At 38.3% G+C, this 22412-nt stretch overlaps 1 protein-coding gene across 7 annotated transcripts in view; it reads left to right on the top strand.

The window, feature by feature from the left end:
* The window catches only part of LOC115253823 (anoctamin-1), a 78952-nt gene that overhangs the window by 22712 nt on the left and 33828 nt on the right, over positions 1-22412 (top strand). For all 7 annotated transcript variants that reach the window (XM_029877227.2, XM_029877222.2, XM_062858895.1 and 4 more), the window contains 2 exons: positions 7691-7851; positions 13494-13662. In XM_029877227.2, coding sequence (XP_029733087.2) covers positions 7691-7851; positions 13494-13662 — 330 coding nt within the window. The remainder of the gene's footprint in view (positions 1-7690; positions 7852-13493; positions 13663-22412) is intronic.

Raw genomic sequence — 22412 nt, 5'->3', positions numbered from 1 at the left:
ATAGGCAACTTTTTTTCTCCCACAAAAAAAATCAACATGCTGTAACTTTTCATAGAATGCATAACAAAATCTCAAATTTTGACTGTTAGTCAACCTATTATATGTGCATCACTGGTACAAACTTGGGCTTGATTGATTAATTTTTCGCGAAGTTAGAACCGTTCGGGTAAAACACTATTATTTAGACAACTAATTTTTGAGGTGTCATATCTCGGAAACCAGTGAACCGAATTGAATGAATTTTTTTACGTTTACCAACAATATATTGATACTTAATACGACGTTATAAAATATAATATTTTCTCACGGCGAATTAAGTTATACCGGATTGAAATTTTTACCCATATAGAGGAAAATAAGTCAAATTTACAATACCACACAAAAATTACTAAATGTGTTCTTCCTTCAATCTAAATAGGCTCTAATATATCTGATTAGAGATTACTTGGGAACAGAAGTGGAAAATCTTTGGATATCAACACTAAAATTTATTGACATTGATGTAAAAAAATTACATTTCTTCGAGAAAAATCCAAAAAGTGTCAATCCATGATAACTTTTTTCAACGTTTAAAAAGTACCTATGTTTTAATAGTTTGTGATGCATTTACATACTGTTAGTGTACGTTCATAATTTCATTTAATTCGGTTCACTGGTTTCCGAGATATGACACCTCAAAAATGAGTTGTCTGAAAAATAGTATTTTACCCGAACGGTTCTAGCTTTGCGAAATATTAATCAATCGAGCCCAAATTTGTACCAATGATGCACATATAATAGGTTGACAAACAGTCAAAATTTGAGATTTTTTGATGCGCTCTATGAAAAGTTATAGCTTGTTGGACTTTTTTGTGAGAGAAAAAAAAAGTTGCCTATCCCAAACATTTTTGCCATCCCCTGTATGTCTGGTAGATGTTATAAGCTTAAGGCACAGAGAAACAGACGTCACACTCTACTCGCATCCCATCGATTACCTATTTAACGATTGATTGACCAGTCGCGGCGCTGGCATTGTTTTTGCTCCTGCTTGACGTTTGCTCACTACCGCCAAGTGTTACGTCTGTTTCTCTGTGCTTAAGGTTTTCAGTCCTTACCCACTGTTACGCGGCAGGGCGGCCTAAAGCAGGGCACCTCCACTTAAAATTCTGATTTCGGATGGAATTAAGTGATAAAATAAATAAATAAATTTTGCAGTCAACTTTTAATTTTACTTCAATCTTCGTTTTGCCCCGCTCTCCCTCATACGGCACAGGTTGATGTCACACGTTGGGGCCCTTGCCGCAGTGATGGTAGTCGTTGCTTGTAATAGAGTAATAAACTATAGAGGACGAATGTCGCTGCTGTTCCCTTTGTTCTCGTTCGCAAACATGCCGGGTATCTATCTGTCAAACTACATAGTTTTTCGCTTTGACACTTATATCCCTCCCTATCTCCGCCAGCAAGAGATGTTGCGGCGGCAACGCCAGCGACATTCGTCCTCTATAGTTTATTAACTCTATTTTGTTTGTTGGTAAACTAATCTCTCGGTAAATCTTCAAATGAAAATTCCCGTAGCTCACACGCTTAGATCAGTTTACCTTTTTTCCAAAAAGTGCACAACCGCAAATATGCGTAAATGATACTCAAATATAGGTTAACAAAACTCAAATATGGGTAATGTGGACACACATATGAGTAATTGTAACCCAAATATGGGTTAATATTACCTATAAATGAGGTTGTGCACTTTTCCAAAATATGAGTTTTATTTACCCATATTTGCGTAACGTTTACGCAATTTTGAATAAAATTTACCCATATTTTAGAAAAATAGGTAAACTGATCTTAGCGTGCATATCAGTGCCAATAGGAGGAAAACAAAGCTTGATTTTCTTAGAGATGGCACCACCACATTTGAAGTAAAATCATTTTTCTTATATGGACAAATCGCTGGCTTGCACTTGTTCCACATCGCAGCGATTTGTACCTTGGGGCAAAAAGTTGCAAGTTAGAAACAAAATCATTTTCCCTATGCGTTTCTTCCGGATTCATTGCAGTAATAGAGAATTTATTGCACCACCATATAAATTCCAAGCTGTTTACCTCATTTTTCCTGATTGGCATTTTCCACCCGTGTTACGCATGATGTGTCGAGTGGATAGGTGCCAGGCGGCGCCGCTGTATATTTAAAACACAAGGGTCCTTTTCATTTGACGTCTTAAATCAGCTGATTGTTCGGGCGTTTGACAGTTCTTCTATGAAGATGACACGTTCTTGTTAGCAGCTGTTGTTCAAGCTTTGTAAACAAATGCATGCACGGATCTGTCACATGAAAAGGCCTAGTGGCACCTGAGCGCCGCTGTGGTGATCCCGAGCAGAAGGGCAAACCTTACAAATACCATGGCAAAAGCAACATGTGCTCTAATACCTGAAATTGTTATTGCTGCATTATTCTACGAAATGTTATGAGAACATCACAATAACAGTTGGAGATATTTGAGCAGAGTTTGGTATTGATGTAGTATTTGTTGGTTTAGCAGTGAAAATAACCGAAGAACAAGATTTGATATTACATCATGAAGTCATCGAACAAATGAAACATTCAATAACAAGAAATGTTATTAGTTTGTTATTCAATAACTTTGGAATAACAAATACAGTCGGAACCCGCTCGTTGAGCCACAACCTCCACCCAACCAACGAATTCGATTCGCTAGTTGGGTGAAGTGACAGCAGCACAAGGGGCGTGCGCATTGTTTTTGTTTTAATCAAGTTTAGGTTGGAAGCAAAAAGGATTTTTTTTCAATTTGTTTTACATTTAGAGCAAAACTGATACGTTTTGCAAGATACATATGGCCAATGCGAGAAATAATTATTTCACCCATTTTCAGTCGGTGAAGTGAAAATATAGATGTTAATGAAAACACCCGGAGCAAAAGCAAGCACAAAACACTTTCAATGATCGACAAAATAAAGATTGCCGATGTTTTGCATTTGTTTCGAAGTAATTGTACATATTCTTTTTTTTTTAAGAAATATGAAATAGAAATTCTTCTCGATTATCAGTAAAGTTTAAGAAACCAAAAACTCATTAGCTCGCCCCTCGGAATTACAGATTGGTTGTCATTTTCAGTTTGTCATTTTCATTATGACATCCAGGTACTTTTTAGTTGGCTGACAGCTCAACTAACGGGGCCCCAACTAAAAAGCCACCCAACTATTAGGCCCCCAACCAGTGAGTCATGACTGTACAGCATTTGGAACTTTAGGTATGCATTCATTATTGAAATAACTAGACTTGTTATCTTCTAGGTGTTATTTATACAAAATTTTGGTATCCATTTTTGTTATTTTGCCTCTTATTACCACCTAATGAAGGACATGTCAAGGTATGGTAGTATTTAAGGTAAATACCTTGATATGTTGTTCACTTGTTATTTACTTCTGCTCGGGATACGATCCCGTAGCGCTGCTTTACACTGTTATCACGATTACTGCGTTTATCAGAAAAGCGCCTCTACCGGAACTCTAGCATAAACGCAGCTGCTTGCTTCCCATTCTTCAACTGATGTTTCCCCATTGAATTTTCCGTAACAAATGTTCCCAAATTGGTGCAGTGAATAATAAACTTTACTTCACATTTTTTGGTATTTGTACATACATACATATATTTGTTCAACATCATTAAGACAAGACATAATCAACAATAGTACGCCACAATACTCGGTTTGTGGCTGCCGCTCTCCATCCTCGGTCGCGCCCAATGCTCGCCAAGTCACGCTCCACCTGGTCCGCCCATCGTGCTCTCTGCGCTCCACGCCTTCTTGTGCCAACCGGATCAGTTGCAAACACCAGATTTGCAGGGTTGTTGTCCGGCATTCTTGCAACATGCCCTGCCCAACGTATCCTTCCGGCTTTGGCCACCTTCTGGATGCTGGGTTCGCCGTAAAGTGCAGCGAGCTCGTGGTTCATCCTTCTCCGCCACACACCGTTCTCCTGCACACCGCCGAAGATCGTTCTTAGCACGCGTCGCTCGAAAACTCCGAGTGCTTGCAGGTCCTCCTCGAGCATGGTCCATGTCTCGTGCCCGTAGAGGATCACCGGTCTTATTAGCGTTTTGTACATGGTGCATTTGGTGCGTGGGTGAATCTTTTTCGACCGCAGTTTCTTCTGGAGCCCATAGTAGGCCCGACTTCCGCTGATGATGCGCCTCCGAATTTCACGGCTCACGTTGTTGTCAGCCGTCAGTAAGGATCCGAGGTAGACGAATTCCTCCACCACCTCGAAAGTATCCCCGTCTATCGTAACATTACTACCCAGACGGATCCGGTCGTTTTCGGTTCCGCCTACCAGCATGTACTTTGTTTTTGAGGCATTCACCACCAGTCCGACCTTTGCTGCTTCGCGTTTCAAGCGGGTGTACAGTTCTGCCACCGTTCCAAATGTTCTAGCGATAATGTCCATGTCGTCCGCAAAGCACACAAATTGACCGGATTTTGTGAAAATCGTTCCCCGGCTGTTGAGCCCGGCTCATCGCATCACACCTTCCAGCGCGATGTTGAAGAGTAGACATGAAAGTCCGTCACCTTGTCGCAGTCCCCGGCGAGATACGAATGAACTGGATAGTTCACCCGAAACCCTTACGCAGTTTTGCACACCGTCCATCGTTGCTTTAATCAGTCTAGTCAGCTTCCCAGGAAAGCCGTTTTCGTCCATGATTCTCCATAGCTCTGCGCGGTCGATTCTATCGTATGCCGCTTTGAAGTCGATGAATAGGTGGTGCGTTGGGACCTGGTATTCACGGCATTTCTGGAGGATTTGCCGTACGGTAAAGATCTGGTCCGTTGTCGACCGGCCGTCGATGAAGCCGGCTTGATAACTTCCCACGAACTCATTTGTTTTAGGTGACAGACGACGGAAGATGATCTGGGATAGCACTTTGTAGGCAGCATTCAAAATAGTGATCGCCCTGAAGTTCTCACATTCCAAACGGTCGCCTTCCTTGTGAATGGGGCAGATTACCCCTTCCTTCCACTCCTCCGGTAGCTGTTCGGTTTCCCAGATCCTGACTATCAGCCGATGCAGACAGGTGGCCAACTTTTCTGGGCCCATCTTGATGAGTTCAGCTGCGATACCATCCTTACCAGCTGCTTTGTTGGTTTTGAGCTGGTATTTGTATTTGTATTTATTTATTTCTCCATCTCCCCTAATTGGGCTCAATGAAAACTTAAAACTAGAATCATAATATATTACATCATAAGGGCATCAACCTTGAGAACATTATATAAACACGAAAACAACAAAAATATCTAACTACAACATCAACAACAGCACTTTCAAACAAACATTAAACAGTAAAATTCGACTTTCGAAAACTTCCCAAAACAAGAGCAAAAGATTTACAATCAAGTTTCGAGCAATCTCTTCGTTTGGAAACCAACCTAATTACATCAAAGCTATCCGTAGAGTTTATGCCTAAACAACAACATACTAATGAACTGATTTCGTGCTCGGTCACTAATGGATCAATATTGGTAAAAAACAAATCAAATGTATTGCTTCCAAGCGAGTGTAACTGCGACAGCCGATTTGCACACATCAGCATTCGTTTCTCGTCGAAGACAAGACCAAGGTTATTATATATTCTAGGTTGTCTTAGATGTCAAAACTGGCTCAGCGACCATTAGTTTTTCACCGTGAGAAATCCTGAAAACAAATCCCCCGCCTCCTCAAATTGCTTTGAAATTTCGCTTCCTCTCCTTTTCTCCACAAACTAAACGTCATGCTCAACCTTACAATATATAATAACCTTGGACATGGCGACGTCACGGAAGTAGAATGACAATGTTCCATTCTTCCGAACGATGGTATCGTAGGTCCGGTGATAGTCGTTAATGTCTCCAGTATCGTGGGTTTTTCAGTTCCAAAATCTCCTCGTCCACGGATCTAACAGCATTAGTGGTGCTATCATGTGCACGCGGTGCTTGACGATCTCGATATTTGCAAAAGTCGTCCATGTAACAATCGCACAGCCGAATAACGTTGTTTGCTAGCGCATTCCACTGATCTTCATCAACACCGACAAACGCTGCGTGGAATCGTGCGTATCGTTGTTGTTTATAAACGTCTTGTTGTTGCTCTCGGTTTATTAAACGTACTTTGCCTAAAATTACTTCAAGTTTTTACGTCTATTTCAGACATACTAGCCGACTGGTGTAGCCGGAAAAGGGCAATAAAATCATTGTCAATACATGATTTGCGTTCTCTCTAGCGCAGTTGGACGGCCGTGCGTCCGTCCGCGTTGAGCGCTCAACGCATACTGAGTTTGCACCGATCATATGGTTGGTGACGAAGTATGTGTCAGTCGAGCTTCAATATCAACATTCTAAAAACAATACGCGCACACTTGTCGTTCGTACACTGAAAAACAAGAGAACCCAAATTTGAGTATTTTTAAACTCACTTTTGAGTTCTTTTTTGCATCCTGTTTCATTCGCTCTCTTTATTGTTGTCAGAGAGTGAATAGCAAAACAACCCAACTTTGAGAGTTCGATGCGGGAAGCCAAAATTGAGTAAGTGGCACAGTACCGAAAGTTGAGTAATTTTAACTGACGGTTGAGTAAAAAGAACCTTGACTTTAGGTACTTTGGCCGTATACGCCTAAATGCAAACTACCTACCTAAACATCGACTCCAGCAACTCAAAATTGGCTTCCCGCACGCAACCTCGAAGTTGGGTGGAATGAACTCACTTTTGGGTACTTCCGTTTTTCCGTGTAGGCCGCGAGAGTGCGGGAAATTGGCATCTAAGAGCCGAAAGGGAGATAAAGTTGTGAAAGACGGACCCGGTTTAGGGTGGTGCTTCGAATCCAGTTTGACTTTCTATTCTGCAGAGTTGTAACTTGTTCTGTAGCTTAGTTGGTTAAAGCGCCGGACTAGCGATAACGGAGTCGTGGGTTCGAATCCCACCAAAACAAGTGGTGATTTTTTCACAAATGTATCTCTCAATTTGCCAATTAAACGTACTTTGCCTAAAAATACTTCAAGTTTTTACGTCTATAGTTACCATATCGATGTTTTTAGAAAAACATGAATCCGAGATAATCGCGTGTAATGTTTCAAGTACATACGATGCGCCCGTCAGGGAGCGAGGCGTGAAACGCTGTCTTTGCTTCTACTGCTTGAATATTTATGAAAATTTGACACAACATACTTTAAGATAAATGAATAAAAAACGATTTTTTGTCCAACCTCAACATATATAATTATGATATATTATTTTAATTATTGAATATTCGAATGCAGTACAATTCAATTTACCTATTTATAGTGTTTTCATGTCTGACTGGTAATAATAATAAATCACTATGAACATGCGTTGATGCGTTAACACAATTCTGCTGGGGGCTACAAAATTCACTAACAATTTATTAATCAATGGCTTTCGTTTTCAGTTCACCTATTGATATTAGTTTCCCTGGTTTTGGCAAATTGATGTATTAATGATGTGTGAAAACAATGCAGAATCATAATAGAGGGTTTTCAGTGCGAGATATGAAATTAACCGGGTGTAGTACGAGTATGTATAGTTTTGATTGATTTTTCTATTGTAATTATAGTTTTTTTTACTAACCATTTTTGCATTAATATTTTACTATGAAATTCACACCCACACCGTATCTGATTTGATTATATCATCTACATAATAACAGATTCCAGGTATGGCTGGTGTCAGGACTCGTACCACATCCATTGTGTCTCGGTTAAAAGGATTTGCAGGAAAAGTAGTGCGCTATTTTCTGATTGAGGAGAAATATTTTCCACCACGCTCCCATCGGTTCACTGCTGTGTACAGTCGTGATAAAGAATACCTGTGAGTATTTAGCGAATTATATAATAGATGTTGTAAATAAATAAGTCACAGCAGATAAACGTTGGTTAAGGTAGAGAGAGTGGCGTCATTTGACAGATCTCCTGCTCGTTTGGAACAGGAATTTATATGGAGGATTTGGCAAATGATTGCTGTTCAAATTTTGTTAGGTTGCTAGGTTAAGGTGAAACATCAAGAAATCCCATATACATTTTACATAAAAACTTTAGAAGCACAAATCTGATGAATGAAGTATCGAACCCAGCCGCACTTGTTTATTTTGGCTTTGCTCACTAGCAAAAAGAGGCAGTTTTTCCAAATAGAGTGCATTTGTTTACGATTTTTCAAGATTGGTGCTCTTGAAAACGTGAGTAGGGGACTAAGTTGGCCATTGTGGAAGCCATATTTGTAGTTTCTGATCTTTCTCCTTAAACGGGGATCATAGTATGGCACGAACACTGGATGGAGTTGCAAGGATCCATCCATATCCATCATCATTGCAGATTTCGCTACAATCTACAATAACATACACGGATAAACTTCAGTTTATCAAAACTGTTTTTCAAAACTCAAAATTAAGTACTTTTAAACTCAATTTTTGGCGTTATAGCGAATGTGCTGTGCCATTTAGCAGTGGGTGGTTGACAACCACGCACAACCAGAAGAAGAAGAAGAAGAAGAAACTCAATTTTAAGTGACATATCAACACATGAACACTAGCGTGAATTTTTCCACAATTTCCACACAAAAATGCACGCTAATAAAGGCTATTCAGATTGCATATGCAAATATTACCCAATTGATTTGGGTAAAACGGCTAAATAATGATAAAACTAACAACCGGGGTAAGAGTGCACATATTTTCCCCCAAGTTTCACAACTACATCTACAAAAGATACACGCACACATTTGAACGTGATTACCACTATACGCTCTTTCTATTGTTGTCAGTGAGAAAAAAGAGAAACAGCCCAACTTTTGCAGTTGCGTGCGTCAACCCAACACTTCGTTTGGGTGGCAAGGACAATATTGGCTGTTAGTGAAAGTGTACTTGGTTAGAAGAATTCTGGACTGGAAAAGAAATTCGTGCATACCAAAACGACAGTGAATCTACCGTTGGTCCAATTAGTGAAACCCTGGGTCAATTTCTCTCAACCCACGAATCAAGGAAGAACATTGAGGTTGGGTGAAAAAACTTAAAATTTGGTATTTTTCTCACATGGAAGCAAGCGGGAACAACCCCACCCGTAACGTGGGTAGATCACCTTAGAATGGTGCGTTGCGGTGTAAGATCTACCAAATCAAATTTTGATCTTGATATTTACCGTATTTTTAAATATACCAAGATCAAAGTTTGATGCTGTTTTTTTTGTGTTTTGTAGTATTTGTGTTTCAATGTACTGCTAATTAATATTTTATTTCAGTAGGATTCAGGTAAATGTATCGTACGATATAAATAATATTTTAAAAATATGTAACTGTGGCGAACGTATCACTAATATGTAGCTTATTTGACGTACGATGTTAATATTATTTTATATTTCAGTTCAGATCATCAACCGAAGAATCTGGTAATTCAACCGAATGCCATCAAGAAGACGAGGAATCCAGGATGAATCGGTCAGACAACGGATTCGAAGAAGACTAACAATGGTGTGCCTGAACGTTGACCAAGCGTATCATCTGGAGTTTACCCTTCCACTAACAACACCCAAATTCCCGTGACACCTAGGCCTGAGAGATCGTAGAGTTGTCTGCATTTTTCATAGGTGTCCAAAACTAACCATTCTTTCCCATTCCTCAGCAGTCGCAAGGACGTGGCCAGGACAGTGCTCGACCATTGGAGGATTACGTCAGTCTTGTCTAAGAGTCAGAGATTAGTCCCAAATCTTTGCGCTTTGGTTCGGACAGGAAGGAGGCAACCCTCATAACAGCGGTATAGGACTGTACCACCTACGAATTTGTGCGACTCGCTTAATGCTAATGCTAATGCTAATGGAAGCAAGCGGGAACAACCCAATCTAAACATCGATTCCATCAACTCAAAATTGGCTTGACGCACGCAACCCCGAAGTTGGATGAAAAGAACTCACTTTTGGGTAGTGGCACTGTGACCGTTCAAACGTCACAATAAAATATTTGGTGGCAAGACCAGCTGAAGGTTGAGAAAAGGAATACAAATATTGTTATTTATGTTCGTGTTGTCAAATCCTAAATGTCGAAATGTCTAAATATTCGTCTGTCTCCGCTTTTATTTGTGTTTGAGTGACGTCTATTTTGGCTTTTAGTAGCCCCATGGTTGACGTCTTTCTGTAATATTTTTTTGTTTTTATTCCGATAATAGTTTATTTATTTTTCTATTTATTTATTTACTTTTCTATTTATTTATTTATTCATTTTTTCTGATTTATTTATTAATTTATTTTTGGGTTTATTTATTTATTTATTTATTCAGATTTTTTTTTATTTTTCATAGTTTTAAATATGAAAAAACAAAATGTATTAATATATGCGGAACAAGTATACAGGGACTTTTCATTTATTATGGCTAAGCATGCAGCCAATTTGTCGGAGTAAATGTTTAAAGTAGTATGGGACATCAACCATTCCAGTGTGTAAGTTTTGTTCTGCTCTGCCTGTGTTCTCGAACCGTCGAACTTCGTCCATCATCGTGTCTGCTATCATCGTCATGGAGGTATGATCGTCAGCTGGGAATTAAGATGGGGTATGTTCAGGGTTTATGTGCTAACTGATATAAATAGCTGTCTCCTAATAGAGCCAGCTCTCATGTAATTTTTAAAAGTCCGGAGGAGTGACGTGATAGTGTCGGTCCGCGAGTTAGTCCGTCACCATACTGACCGCGGTAGTCCCTCGTAGTTCCGTTACAGTGCAGTGTGTAGGAAGTGCCTTCAGAGCTTAAAAGTTTTCAAAAAATCTACATTAAACTACGAATAATAGATGTAAAACCAAAATCCACAGTTAAAATGCCCTAAAATTTAAACATCTAAAACAAATTAAAAGTTGTACGGATAACCGGAAACTCACCACTAACGGTTAAAAAAAGTGCACCCCAGACAATTTTGTTAGTTTTAACCGCGCTAGATTTTCGGTGATCGTTAACGTACGCCATGTGATGAAGCTTGTAAGGAGAGGCTTTCAGCCTTACCGCTGTTACCAGGCAGGGCAGCTTAAGGCGAAACTGGAAGCATTTCCTCACTTTTTGGTTTTTGATTTTTTATTAAACTATGAAGCAATATTTGCAAAATCGGCCTTCGTACACAGTTAGAGGAAGGAACAAGGTATCTCCTTTTTTTTTCAGATGGAAAATGTTTTTCATTTTTAAGGAAACCAGTTTTGAAAAAAATTAAAAAAAATGATTTTTGAAAAATTGGTTAAAGTTTTACACCTCAAAAAAATCCAGGAGATAGCTCTACCCTTCCTCTAACTGTGTATGAAAACCGATTTTGAAAATATTTCTTCGTTATTTAATAAAAAATCAAAAACCAAAATATTGAGAAAACGCGTCCAGATTCGCCTTAAGGCGAAACTGGAAGCAATTTCTCATTTTTTCGGTTTTTGATTTTTTATTGAATAACGAAGCAATATTTTCAAAATCAGTTTTCGTACACATGTAGAGAATGGATCAAGGTATCTTCTGAATTTTTTTGAGGTGGAAAATGTTTTCCATTTTTGCAGAAACCATTTTTTGTAAAATTTTGTTCAAAAATGGTTTCTGCAAAAACGCAAACATTTTCCACTACAAAACAATGAGAAGATACCTTGATCCATACTCTGCATGTGCACGAAAACCGATTTTGAAAATATTGCTTCGTTATTTAATAAAAAATCAAAAACCAAAAAGTGAGGAAATGGATCCAGTTTCGCCTTAAAGCAGGGTACCTCCACTAAATTTCGGACTTCGAATTAAGTAAAAAAATGGGTAATAAATAAATGTTGCCAATAAAAACTCTATTATCTACGCCTGACCTGTTTTGCCCCGTTCTACCCAAGGCACTGGTCGATGTCACTCGTTGGGGCCCTTGCTGCAAACGGTGGTGGTGATCGTCGTTGGCTTCTGCGCTTCCGTACGGTCTATGCGGAGCTTCTTTCCTTCTTCTTCTTTCTTCTTCTTAACACTTTTCTTCTTGGGCAATAAAACGATCCTTTGCTAATTAGCCAAGGGGGTGAGACTAGCTCCTTTGTTGGAACCCGTTGACAGTTCCGATAGTCACCGCGGTGAACTATCACAGGTGGTACGCCCCTTTGTACCAACCTGTCTTCGTCTTCCTTGACTTTTAGCTACACGGGAGAGACAAAGCTCCTTGGGGTTATACAATGAATTAACTATATCGGCTGTTTTCCTACTCCCCGTATCGACCAATGTGGTGCTAGCACCGACGAACCGACGTGACAGTGGCGATCCAAAACTGTCCCCCCCTAATTTAACGGTCGACCAGCGAAGCGAGCGATCGCTTCTGTCAAATCAGCTCAGACGCGAACCGTTTCCTATATGAACACACGGGGGTTTGGTGTCGAGCTATCAAATCATCGCGGGTCGTTATAGAGGTGGCGATAGTGTTCGGCTATTTTTCATCATGGCGTCGCGGACAACAAATTTGAATTTATTTGTTCTAGCTGTCACGTCGGTTCGTCGGTGGTGCTAGCTTGAATGCGCGAAAAATCGCTAAAAGTAAATCGCAAAAATATTGTATGGCGAATAGCATCTAAAGGCAAATTTATCGAAGTGGAATACATTATTCGAAAAAATATTTGGTAGTGGTTGTGCAGAATGGTGACTACTAAATATTTTTTCTATTTCAAAAAATTCAAGTTTAGATGCTTTTCATCATACAAAATAAAATGGATTTACTCCTGCTGATCAACTGTGGGTGTGCGCCAAGCGGGTAGTCCATTATGGTTTAAACATGAATCCAGTGCTTAACTCCTCCATGATCGGATCAATTACCCTACGGGTTAAACTAATGAGATTTAGCCGATTTAGCACTTGTCCCACTTCAGACAAATGAATGAATTTTATTACCGTGACAGAAAAGATTCATAACTTTACGATGAGGTCGAATACAATTTTAACTTTTCGGCACCAATATTTCAAAAGAGCATAAGTGCTTTTGCAACCAATGCATTCTCACAGAACTGCGGATCGTATATAATTTTTCTCACGCAATTCCCATCCATTAAACGGAAGAGAAAGGTTTTATCTTTCTATTTGGTCGGCGTTAAGTCAGACCGGACCATCTGTTTTTCAATGATTTTGGGGAAATCTCCTGCAAGCACTTGGGATATCAAATCTAGCGCATTGTTTTCTGAAAAACTATAGTTCATATATGTAATGACCTATCTGCATCAAAGAAACGTTGAAAAGTTCAGAATTATCGAATTCCTTCGCTTATCTTTACCTGTGCAAAAAACCGCGTAGTCCACTCTGACTGAACACCGACCATTTGTGCTCGGAAGGGATGAGATACAATCAGCAACTTTGTGAGAAGCAATTGGTTGCAAAAGTAATTGAGAACTTTTGAAATGTTGGTACCAATTTTATAAAATTGTAGACAACCATTTCTTATTACCACAAACGGTAATTACATATTATAATAATAGTGGATTTTTTACTTCTTTATTTCTAGCTTCGATCTAAAACAAGCATGTTTCTTTACGGCTGCAGTTCGATCACGAATAGTTCAATTTATCTTGGATCGGAAACGGTTTTCGGATGACTCCCGAAATGATTACGCATTTGGAATAGAACGTTTAATAACAGAAGCAGTATACATAGCTGCATATCCATTACATGATGTAAGTATTTCATTTTTTAATAGGAAGTTTTCTCGTGAAACTTATCGGGGGCGAGCGGTTGTGTTTTTCAACGCGTGACGTTTTCATTTCGCTGTCGATTAAGCCCGTGAAAATTTGGCTCAAGTTTTAAGTGTTTTAAAAGTAATAGAAACTTCTGGTAATACTAACTAGTGTTATTGAGATTAAATTTATGTGTTGAATTATTACACAAGTGATCTTCGGTACGTCACGACGCGTCGTGGTCTTCAAGCTTTATGTTCGACCCGTTTGAATGTGAATCACCATCGTAAAATTGGAATGTTTCAATACTGATTACGCGAGGAGAAGAATCCAATCAGAGGATATTTTGGAAGTCAATTCTCGTTTGTTAAAAGCGAGAAAATCAAGGTTTACAAAAATAACAAACAAAATTCCCTCGGATGTCGAGACCCGTTGTTGCAACGTTCTGTGTCTTGTGGCGTTGTTGGGTAGGTTATAACCTATAGGAACTCAAGTGAACATTTGGAATCCTGCGAAAAAAGAAAGAAACAGTGTATTTTTCTGAAGTGTGGTCACATGATGACCGGTGTTCTTGTGAAATAGATTTTATAGGGAAGAAAAATCACATCAATTTTTAGAGGAAAAGTCACATTTCGACGGCAAAATCTGGTGTTGAGCGGACGTACTTTTCCTGACTGTAAATTTTTTCACCGATTTCGATCTGTCAAACAAAAGTTTAGTAGTGAAACACATTTTTGCGAATTCGTGAAATTACAGAGGAAACTATGTAAGTTTTAATACCAGAAGTAATCCAGAAGGAGATGTGGCGATGGAAAATTACCATAAGAATACGGGTCGGTGACCATACGGAAAAATATCTCAACAGTCGGTCACACAAGATTGGCGTACAAATTCCGATGGAGGAGAATCTTGTTAAGTTAATAAATATTCCAAGAAATCAGGAGAATGCGAGGAAATCGTTCGTGTATCAACATTGCCAACAGGGTGTTTGGCAATCGATTTGCTGTGTGAAGTCTTCAAAATCCTCCATTACATGCAGATTTTGAAAATCTGGTTATTCGATCGATGATGTATTTGGTGAGTTTGTTCTAATTTGAATATTTCAAGTGTATTTCTTTCGTGAATTGGTTCGCACTCGAGTAATTAGTGTTGTTCATAGGGCCAAGATATGACGGGCATCTACCTAAAGAAACTTTTCAGTAGCTTTGTTTCATTCTTCATGTTTTTTTTTTTAAATCTGTTGAACTCAAAGGTGGCCTCATGATTTTTCCCACAAATTGACGGTTTATCTTTTCGATATTTTGTCCCTTTCAACGTTGACGTTCGGGGTTTTGCGTGGATTTGGTCATTTTAATCTTCAAAAGCTCTGATTCAAAGTGAGTCATTCTGGTCGGGAATCTTCTCTACACTGAGGAGATTTTCCGTATAACTGTTATGTATGAAACTACATATTTTTTTTTTGCAATTTGGAAATTTTATAAATTTTAACACAAATGAAATTTATGCGTCAGATTAAATGAACTTTATTAGCGTGGTTATAAATTTATGTTTGAGATTTATAACATTTATGTATAAGCGGTATATAACAATTCAAGACCAACAATTGAAAAGGCCGCAACAACATTGCGTAAACAAACACGTTTCTGCCGACTTAGGGCCTTCTGGGATCCACCCACGCATCTCACCACCATTACCAGAAAGCTTGATGTTTGCGCTTTCTGTTGGTGGTGGTGAGGTGTGTGGGTGGAGTTCAAAAGGCCTCAAGTCGACTGAAACATGTTTGTTTACAAAATGTTGATGCGGCCTTTTCAATTGTTGGTCTTGAATTATTGTGGAGTTTGGAATTTCTCCGGGAAGGAATCACCCCTCACGTGCAGCACATTCAACTTACCCCAGGCTGACGTCGGTTCGCAAGTTGCAAGTGTGAATGGTGATTTGATGTTTCATGAAGAAGAAGAAGAAGAACGATGGTGTTTTGAAAAAAATCGTATCCCTACAACACAGGGGAAGTTTTTAAAATGCCTCTATAAAATCTAAAACAAAATCTAATTAAAAGCGGTTTGATGTACGGTGTTAGACTTTGAACAGACTACAAATTAAGTTCCCTATATAAAAAAAAAAAAATGTTAAATTTAAATTGGTTTCTTTAGCGGTGCTGAGATAATTCCATATTCTGAATCTGCATGCGAAACTGAGCCGAATTCCAAATTTTCATGAATTTTGGTGCCCGGGAACCTATTTAAAAATCAATTTGAACTTTGTATGGGAGCGATTTGTCGAATCACCCCTCGTCGCATTTTGTACTGGGTGGAGCTGTCAAACAGTTACCCAGCTGTCAGAAGGTGATTTCAAAAAATCTCTTTGAAATTAATTTTAGATACCAAAATAAAGTTCTAAAAATCTGAAAAAAAATCATAGTGGCTCAGAAAAAGGTGCTCTTTCGTATAAAATCAAAAAATCGATACATTTTTCTTAATTTAAAAACCCAATTTATACGTTCAATATGTAGTCCGTCCAAAGTCTAACACCGTACAAACCGTTTTTAAATAGATTTTGTTTTAGATTTTATAGAAACATTTTAAAATCTTCCCCTGTGTTGTAGGGATAGGATTTTTCAAAACACCATCGTTCTTCTTCTTCTTCTTCTTTTTCTTCTTCTTCTTCTTCATGCAACATCAAATCATCAAATGCCAGGGGGGCAGCGAAAGCCAAAATCCCCGTAGCTCACAACAAAAACACGTCCAAAATTGTTTGTGCTGTAAATCGATGCATTACACAATTTCTTACTGATTTATTTGCTATCTTCGCGTTGTCGTGTAATTTCGAACGATTGCACGCTAAAATTTTGATAACCTTTTGCTAGTTTTACACGTTTTACTTAAGTAATAACTTATGGTAATGACTAATTCGCAAATGTCGTTCACATCCCAGATCTGTCAGAGTGCCCAAAATTGTCAATTTCCCAAACATGTCAAATTCATGTGGACTACGGCTCATCTATTCGTGGTTGACGTCCGCGCTGCCCCGCTGTCAAATGCGGTTGGGTGTCACCTGGAGTGGTTGCTATGAATGCAGGGGTACCAACGTTGTCCGCTTGACAGTTCACACTACTGCCAAACGCACTATAGCGCCTGCTGTGGTTAATCTCAGTACAACAGCTCTATGCAGTAAATCATATATCTCACATCCTCCCTCTGCTCCATAGAAATTGAGTACCGTAATCTGGGGTCAAATTGATCACTTTAAAACAACTTTTGTGGATAACATCAGTGCCAATTCGAATATTGCCAAAAGAATTTTTGTAAAACCAGTACCCAGTGGATCTCCATGGAACCATGTGACAGAATTTTGTTCAACAAATTTACTCTTTAAGTTAAATAACTCCAATTATCAAAAAAATGGAAATGTCACTTTGGGGCGAAATTGATCAGTATACAATTAATCATCGGTTGGAAAGGAAAATTTCCTTCTCCGCTTAATTTTGCTCTTCTAAAACCGAATAACGCGTTTAAAATCTTACAACTAGTGAATTTAATACTTTAAATGCAAAAATAAATATTGAAATTTCCCCTTAAACGCCTTAAGGTAGGCAATTTCAAATGAAGTAAGTGATTTCTAGCACAATAAATGACTATTTCATCATAAAATGAACTTTATTTTAACTATTTCATGTTCTCATTAGCAACATAACTTCCTAACCAAGGCTACACAAAAATGTTAAAACAGAGAATTTACGGGAAGTCCTATTATCAATCGATTGTTTAGTAGCAATGATTTCAGCTAAATGAGAAATACATTGCAAATACCTAAAAACATATAGCAAAACTAACTTTTTTCTAAAAAAATTAAAATCTACGCTCATCTCTAGACATCTACGAATCAGATGATGTAAAAAGTTTAAGATCATTACGACGCTTCCCAGGTAGAGGTGAAATACTGACGATCAAAACGTGATATTGGTTTGATTGACATAAGAGATAAAAGATCTGAAAATAATATCTAAAAAATGTTCCTGGAATATCTGAACAATATCAAAATTTGATATTTCAAGATCAAACTAATAGCTCGCTGCTATTGGTTAGATCTTACAAGATCTAAACATGATAGATGATGATGTTCCAGGAGTAAATTTTTGATATTATTTTTAGATCTTTTATCTCTTATATCAATCAAACCAATATCACTTTTTGATCTCAATATCAAAATATGCTACTATTGAGCTCTTTTTCTCTACCCGGGTTATGAGCTCCTATTATGGGATTACAATGTAGTGCCCGAATGATCAATTTCGCCCCGCTGATCAATTTGACCCCGGTTTACGGTATATTTGTTAAGAGTATGATTAATGATTGTAAGACAATACTGAATTTGGAGTATTTACTTATAAAAATCCATTATAATTAATTGTGAAATTCCATCATGCCTACCTTGCGGTTGCTGTAAGTATGGTGTTGCCGTGTAGCTACAGAATACAGTTTTCATAGAAAAAAAAATCTCGAAGTACAGAGATAAGCAATAACAGAAAATAATCGTCTAATCTCAACACGTGGAAAAAATCTTGCTTGATAGGTTATTTGCAGATCAGAAAGAATTTGTCAGCCTATCTTGATGCATGGGAAGTATCTTGCCTAAATCGCTAAAGAAACCGGTTTTTCTTCCTTCGATCGCAGTACGCAGTAGCGAAGCGAAGTTTCTTGAGGGATTTCCTCCGAACACGAAATTGGGCTTGAATCGCTAAAACTGCTCTTTTCAATAGAACATAGTATGCATTGGAACTCAATGAAGAAAGTTTCGGAAAGAAAGTAAAAAAACGGAGCATTTCTACCTGAAATCGACACTCTGTAGCAGCATGTTTTCAGTACACCTTCTTTTGCAAAATACTTGGCTAAAGAACTACATTGATTACTTTGAATTGGACTTTGAATCCTTATGCAACTCTGTACATCTAGATAAACAGAATAAAGCAGACAACATTGCAAATCATTGGATGAACACCAACTATAGAAAGCAAATATCATAGGTCTTTTCAGTTGACATGTCCGTGTATACCACTGTTTACAAACAAAGGCACAAACGCTGATCTAGCACTTTCATAGACTATTCGATCCAACATTTGCACGAAGCAAAACAATAATGGAACCTTTTTCACCTTGCTTTTCGTCAGCGGACATTGCCGGGGCTTTCCCCCCCACGGCAAACAACACGCTGTAAGCATCCGATCCGAAATTTGCACGAATCAAAATAACAGGATCTTTCTTACCTTCCTTTTCATCAGCGGACATTGCCGGGGCTCTTCTTCCACGACAAACAACACGCTGTAAGCATCCGATCCGACATTTGCACGAAGCAAAACAACCGGATCTTTCTAACCTTGTTTTTGGTCAGCGGACATTGCCGGGGCTCTTCTCCCACGACAAACAACACGCTGTAAGCATCCGATCCGACATTTGCACGATGCAAAACAACAGGATCTTTCTAACCTTGCTTTTCGTCAGCGGACATTGCCAGGGTTCTTCCCCCACGGCAAACAACACGCTGTAAGCATCCGATCCGACATTTGCACGAAGCAAAACAACAGGATCTTTCTAACTTTGCTTTTCGTCAGCGGACATTGCAGGGGTTCTTCCCCCACGGCAAACAACACGCTGTATGCACAAAACAACAGAATCACTACGTAGCTTTTTTCTTACCAGTTACTGCTGCTGGTGTTTGTTCTCGTGTTGAATTTTATACGCTTCCTTGTTAATATTGCGACATTTGCACCCATTTAGACTCGCCCGAAATTCATTATCATCACAGTCGAATTTCGCACACGACTTCGCAGCGGCTGGCATACACAAGTTCGGTTGAGTTCGTGACAGGGACGACTGATGCACAACAGGTAAACAAAATAAATTTGATTAGTGTGAAATGCCGCTGGAAAATGATGATTCAGTGGATTCTCAAATTATCACAGTAGTCTAAACATTGGCGAGAAACCCAATAACTGTCCAAGCACAAAAAATCATCCGGAGGATGCACCATCCGGAGCCCACGATGAACACACCACACACCACACTTTCACTTTTCTTTTTTTTTTGTATTGTCGTAATTTGCTCACTTTTGCATGCAAATTGAAGGGTGATTCCTCCTAGTAAAATGATAAAATGGTTCGAGTTTTTTTTTCGCAATTAAACGAAAAACTTACAGGAATTCGCCAACGTGGAGTTCGGGATTTCTCCGGGAAGGAATCACCCCTCACGTGCAGCACACTCAACTTACTCAGGCTGACCTCGGTTCGCAAGTGGCAAGTGTGAATAGGTCACTGCATGAAATTCTCTTCTTCTCTTTCACTCCCACAGAAATTGTGTAAACAACAAGGCCAAGAAACTTCAAAATCCCATACAAAATCAAAACAATGAGGTGTGGTTGCTACACTGAAATAAATTTTGTTGTGGTGGAAATTTCCGATTTCATAGTAAAATTATTAACCGTACCTACGATTCTCAACCGACAACAATTTTCAGTTAATTCTACTAAAACACTATCAACTTAATTAGCAGTGCAGTCAAAATTACTAAAAATAATTTTAATTTAACAAATGAGCATTGTATTTTTAACCACACTGTGTTGTAAAATGCGTGTCCAGGAAAAATTAAAAATGTTTTGTTGTTGAGACGCTTTTAGTTGAATTTACTACAATGCATTGTAATTTCAAGCATATTTCAATTACCTTAACAGATTTTGTTCTCGGTTGTTAACAGGCCCCCGACACGGCCTATATCAATGCATTGGAATTATGGTAGACAGGATGTCCTGGGCGCTAATAAATAGCGCCCACTGTCAAATGCGAAAACATCAACAACTTTTCGTTTAACGTTTATTTTGGTTTTTTGATCAATTTTTAAAATCAATTTTTGCACCTCAAATGATCACAAAACTCGCATTAGTATTAATGTACGGGAAGAGGAGCACGCGATTAGTTGAATAAAGCAACCCAACAAACACGCCATGTGGCGGTGAATTTCGTGTGTGGCCCACAACATTAAACAAAGGGGCTGTCCATAAACCACGTGGTCATTTTTTTGGGACTTTTCAACCCCCCCCCCCCCTGCGTGGTCATGAGTCCATACAAATTTTTTTATTTGTCCATACAAAATGGTCATTGGCCGAACCCCCCCCCCCCTCCCTCCCCATGACCACGTGGTTTATGGACAGCCCCAAAGCAGCGTTTGTTGATTACACGCTCATTTCAATTTACACGAATATGAGTATAAATCAGTAAGATGTTGGCTACGATAAAATCTATTGATGCCAGGGGCCTGGTTGTGAATCATAGGTACGGTTAGTAATTTTACTATGGAATCGGTAGTTTCCACAACAAAATTTATTTCAGTGTATGCATGCAGGGGTACCAACTTTGTCCGCTTGACTGTTCATACCACAGCCAAGCGCACCATGGACTTATCCACGGTCAGAACATATTTTTTGTTGTTTATGTTTTATTTAGTAAAACTAGTGTCACCTTACAGCCTTTTTTGCATTCTATACCAATGTCCTGCCTTTTTGAGGAAGACTTCAAAATAAAGTCACTCTAAGTGATTTTCCCTCTTCTAAATTTTCAAATAAAAAGTAAATACTCCAATATTATCATGAAACATCTAGATTTTTACAAAGTTTTTAAATTTTCGGAATTTTGAATTTTTTTGTAAAGACTCTCAAATTGTTAAACATTTCATTTCATTCTGTTTAGTTTTCGATTTTATCAATGGCTTGTAATTCAAAGTTAATATTTCAACACACATTTTTGAAGTTCCTTCCATAATATTGTCATCTATAATTACACTCAGTAGCAAAAAAAAAGCCGAGCTGATTTTTTCTCTTAAAATGCGTCATGTTCAATCTGCTGCAACTTTGACAATTATTAATATTTTTGGCTGAAAATTTTACCACTTCATCATCAATATATTGATAATGTATGGACAAAATTTCAAATTAATAGAAGTTATATATTTTGAGTTATAACAACTTATATGAAAAAATCCATTTTTGGACATACCTTTTTCAAAAATCCGTATTTCAGTGAAAAATTTAAGTAGCTTCATAAAAATTTCACTGCAGCGTCAGTAAATTTAGGAAATGTTGTGGTCAAAATTTGAAATGTTTTCATCCAGCGGTTTGGGCCACAGAAATCGTCAAAGTTGAAGTACCACTGTGGGTGCCTACAGTTTTCACTCCATATTGACCACGCTGAAACACCGGTGCAGAAAAAAAGCCGAGGTCAATTCGTTCCATTAATGTTTTGATCTAAGTTTTAATAAACAATGTACATTATATGACATATTTTTTATAAATTTTCGTGTGGTCTGCTAGTTGTTTATGACATTCTACACGTAACATATAGTGCGTTACGCGTTACACGTAATGCGTTACAAACAAACGTATATTAGAGAATATACAAGTAATTTACAAATTTTGGCTACTGTTAAAACCTTATCATAAGCAAACAAGTGATGTTGCATGACTTTTTATATCATACTTTGTGGTTCTCAATTATACCCCACAACTTGTTTACTTATAATATTTTTTTACAGTTGCCAAAATTTGTAAATTATACAAACTACTTGTATATTCACTTACATTTGTATGTTTGTAACGCATTAGTAACGCATTACGTGTAACGCGTAACGCACTATGTGTTACGTGTAGAATGTCATAAACAACTAGCAGACCACATGAAAATTTATAAAAATGTGTCATATTAATAATTT

The sequence above is a fragment of the Aedes albopictus genome, chromosome 3 (assembly GCF_035046485.1).
Source record: "Aedes albopictus strain Foshan chromosome 3, AalbF5, whole genome shotgun sequence".
Classification (NCBI taxonomy): domain Eukaryota; kingdom Metazoa; phylum Arthropoda; class Insecta; order Diptera; family Culicidae; genus Aedes; species Aedes albopictus.
The sequence above is the reverse complement of the archived record's forward strand: the minus strand, read 5'-3'. Positions and strand labels throughout refer to the sequence as shown.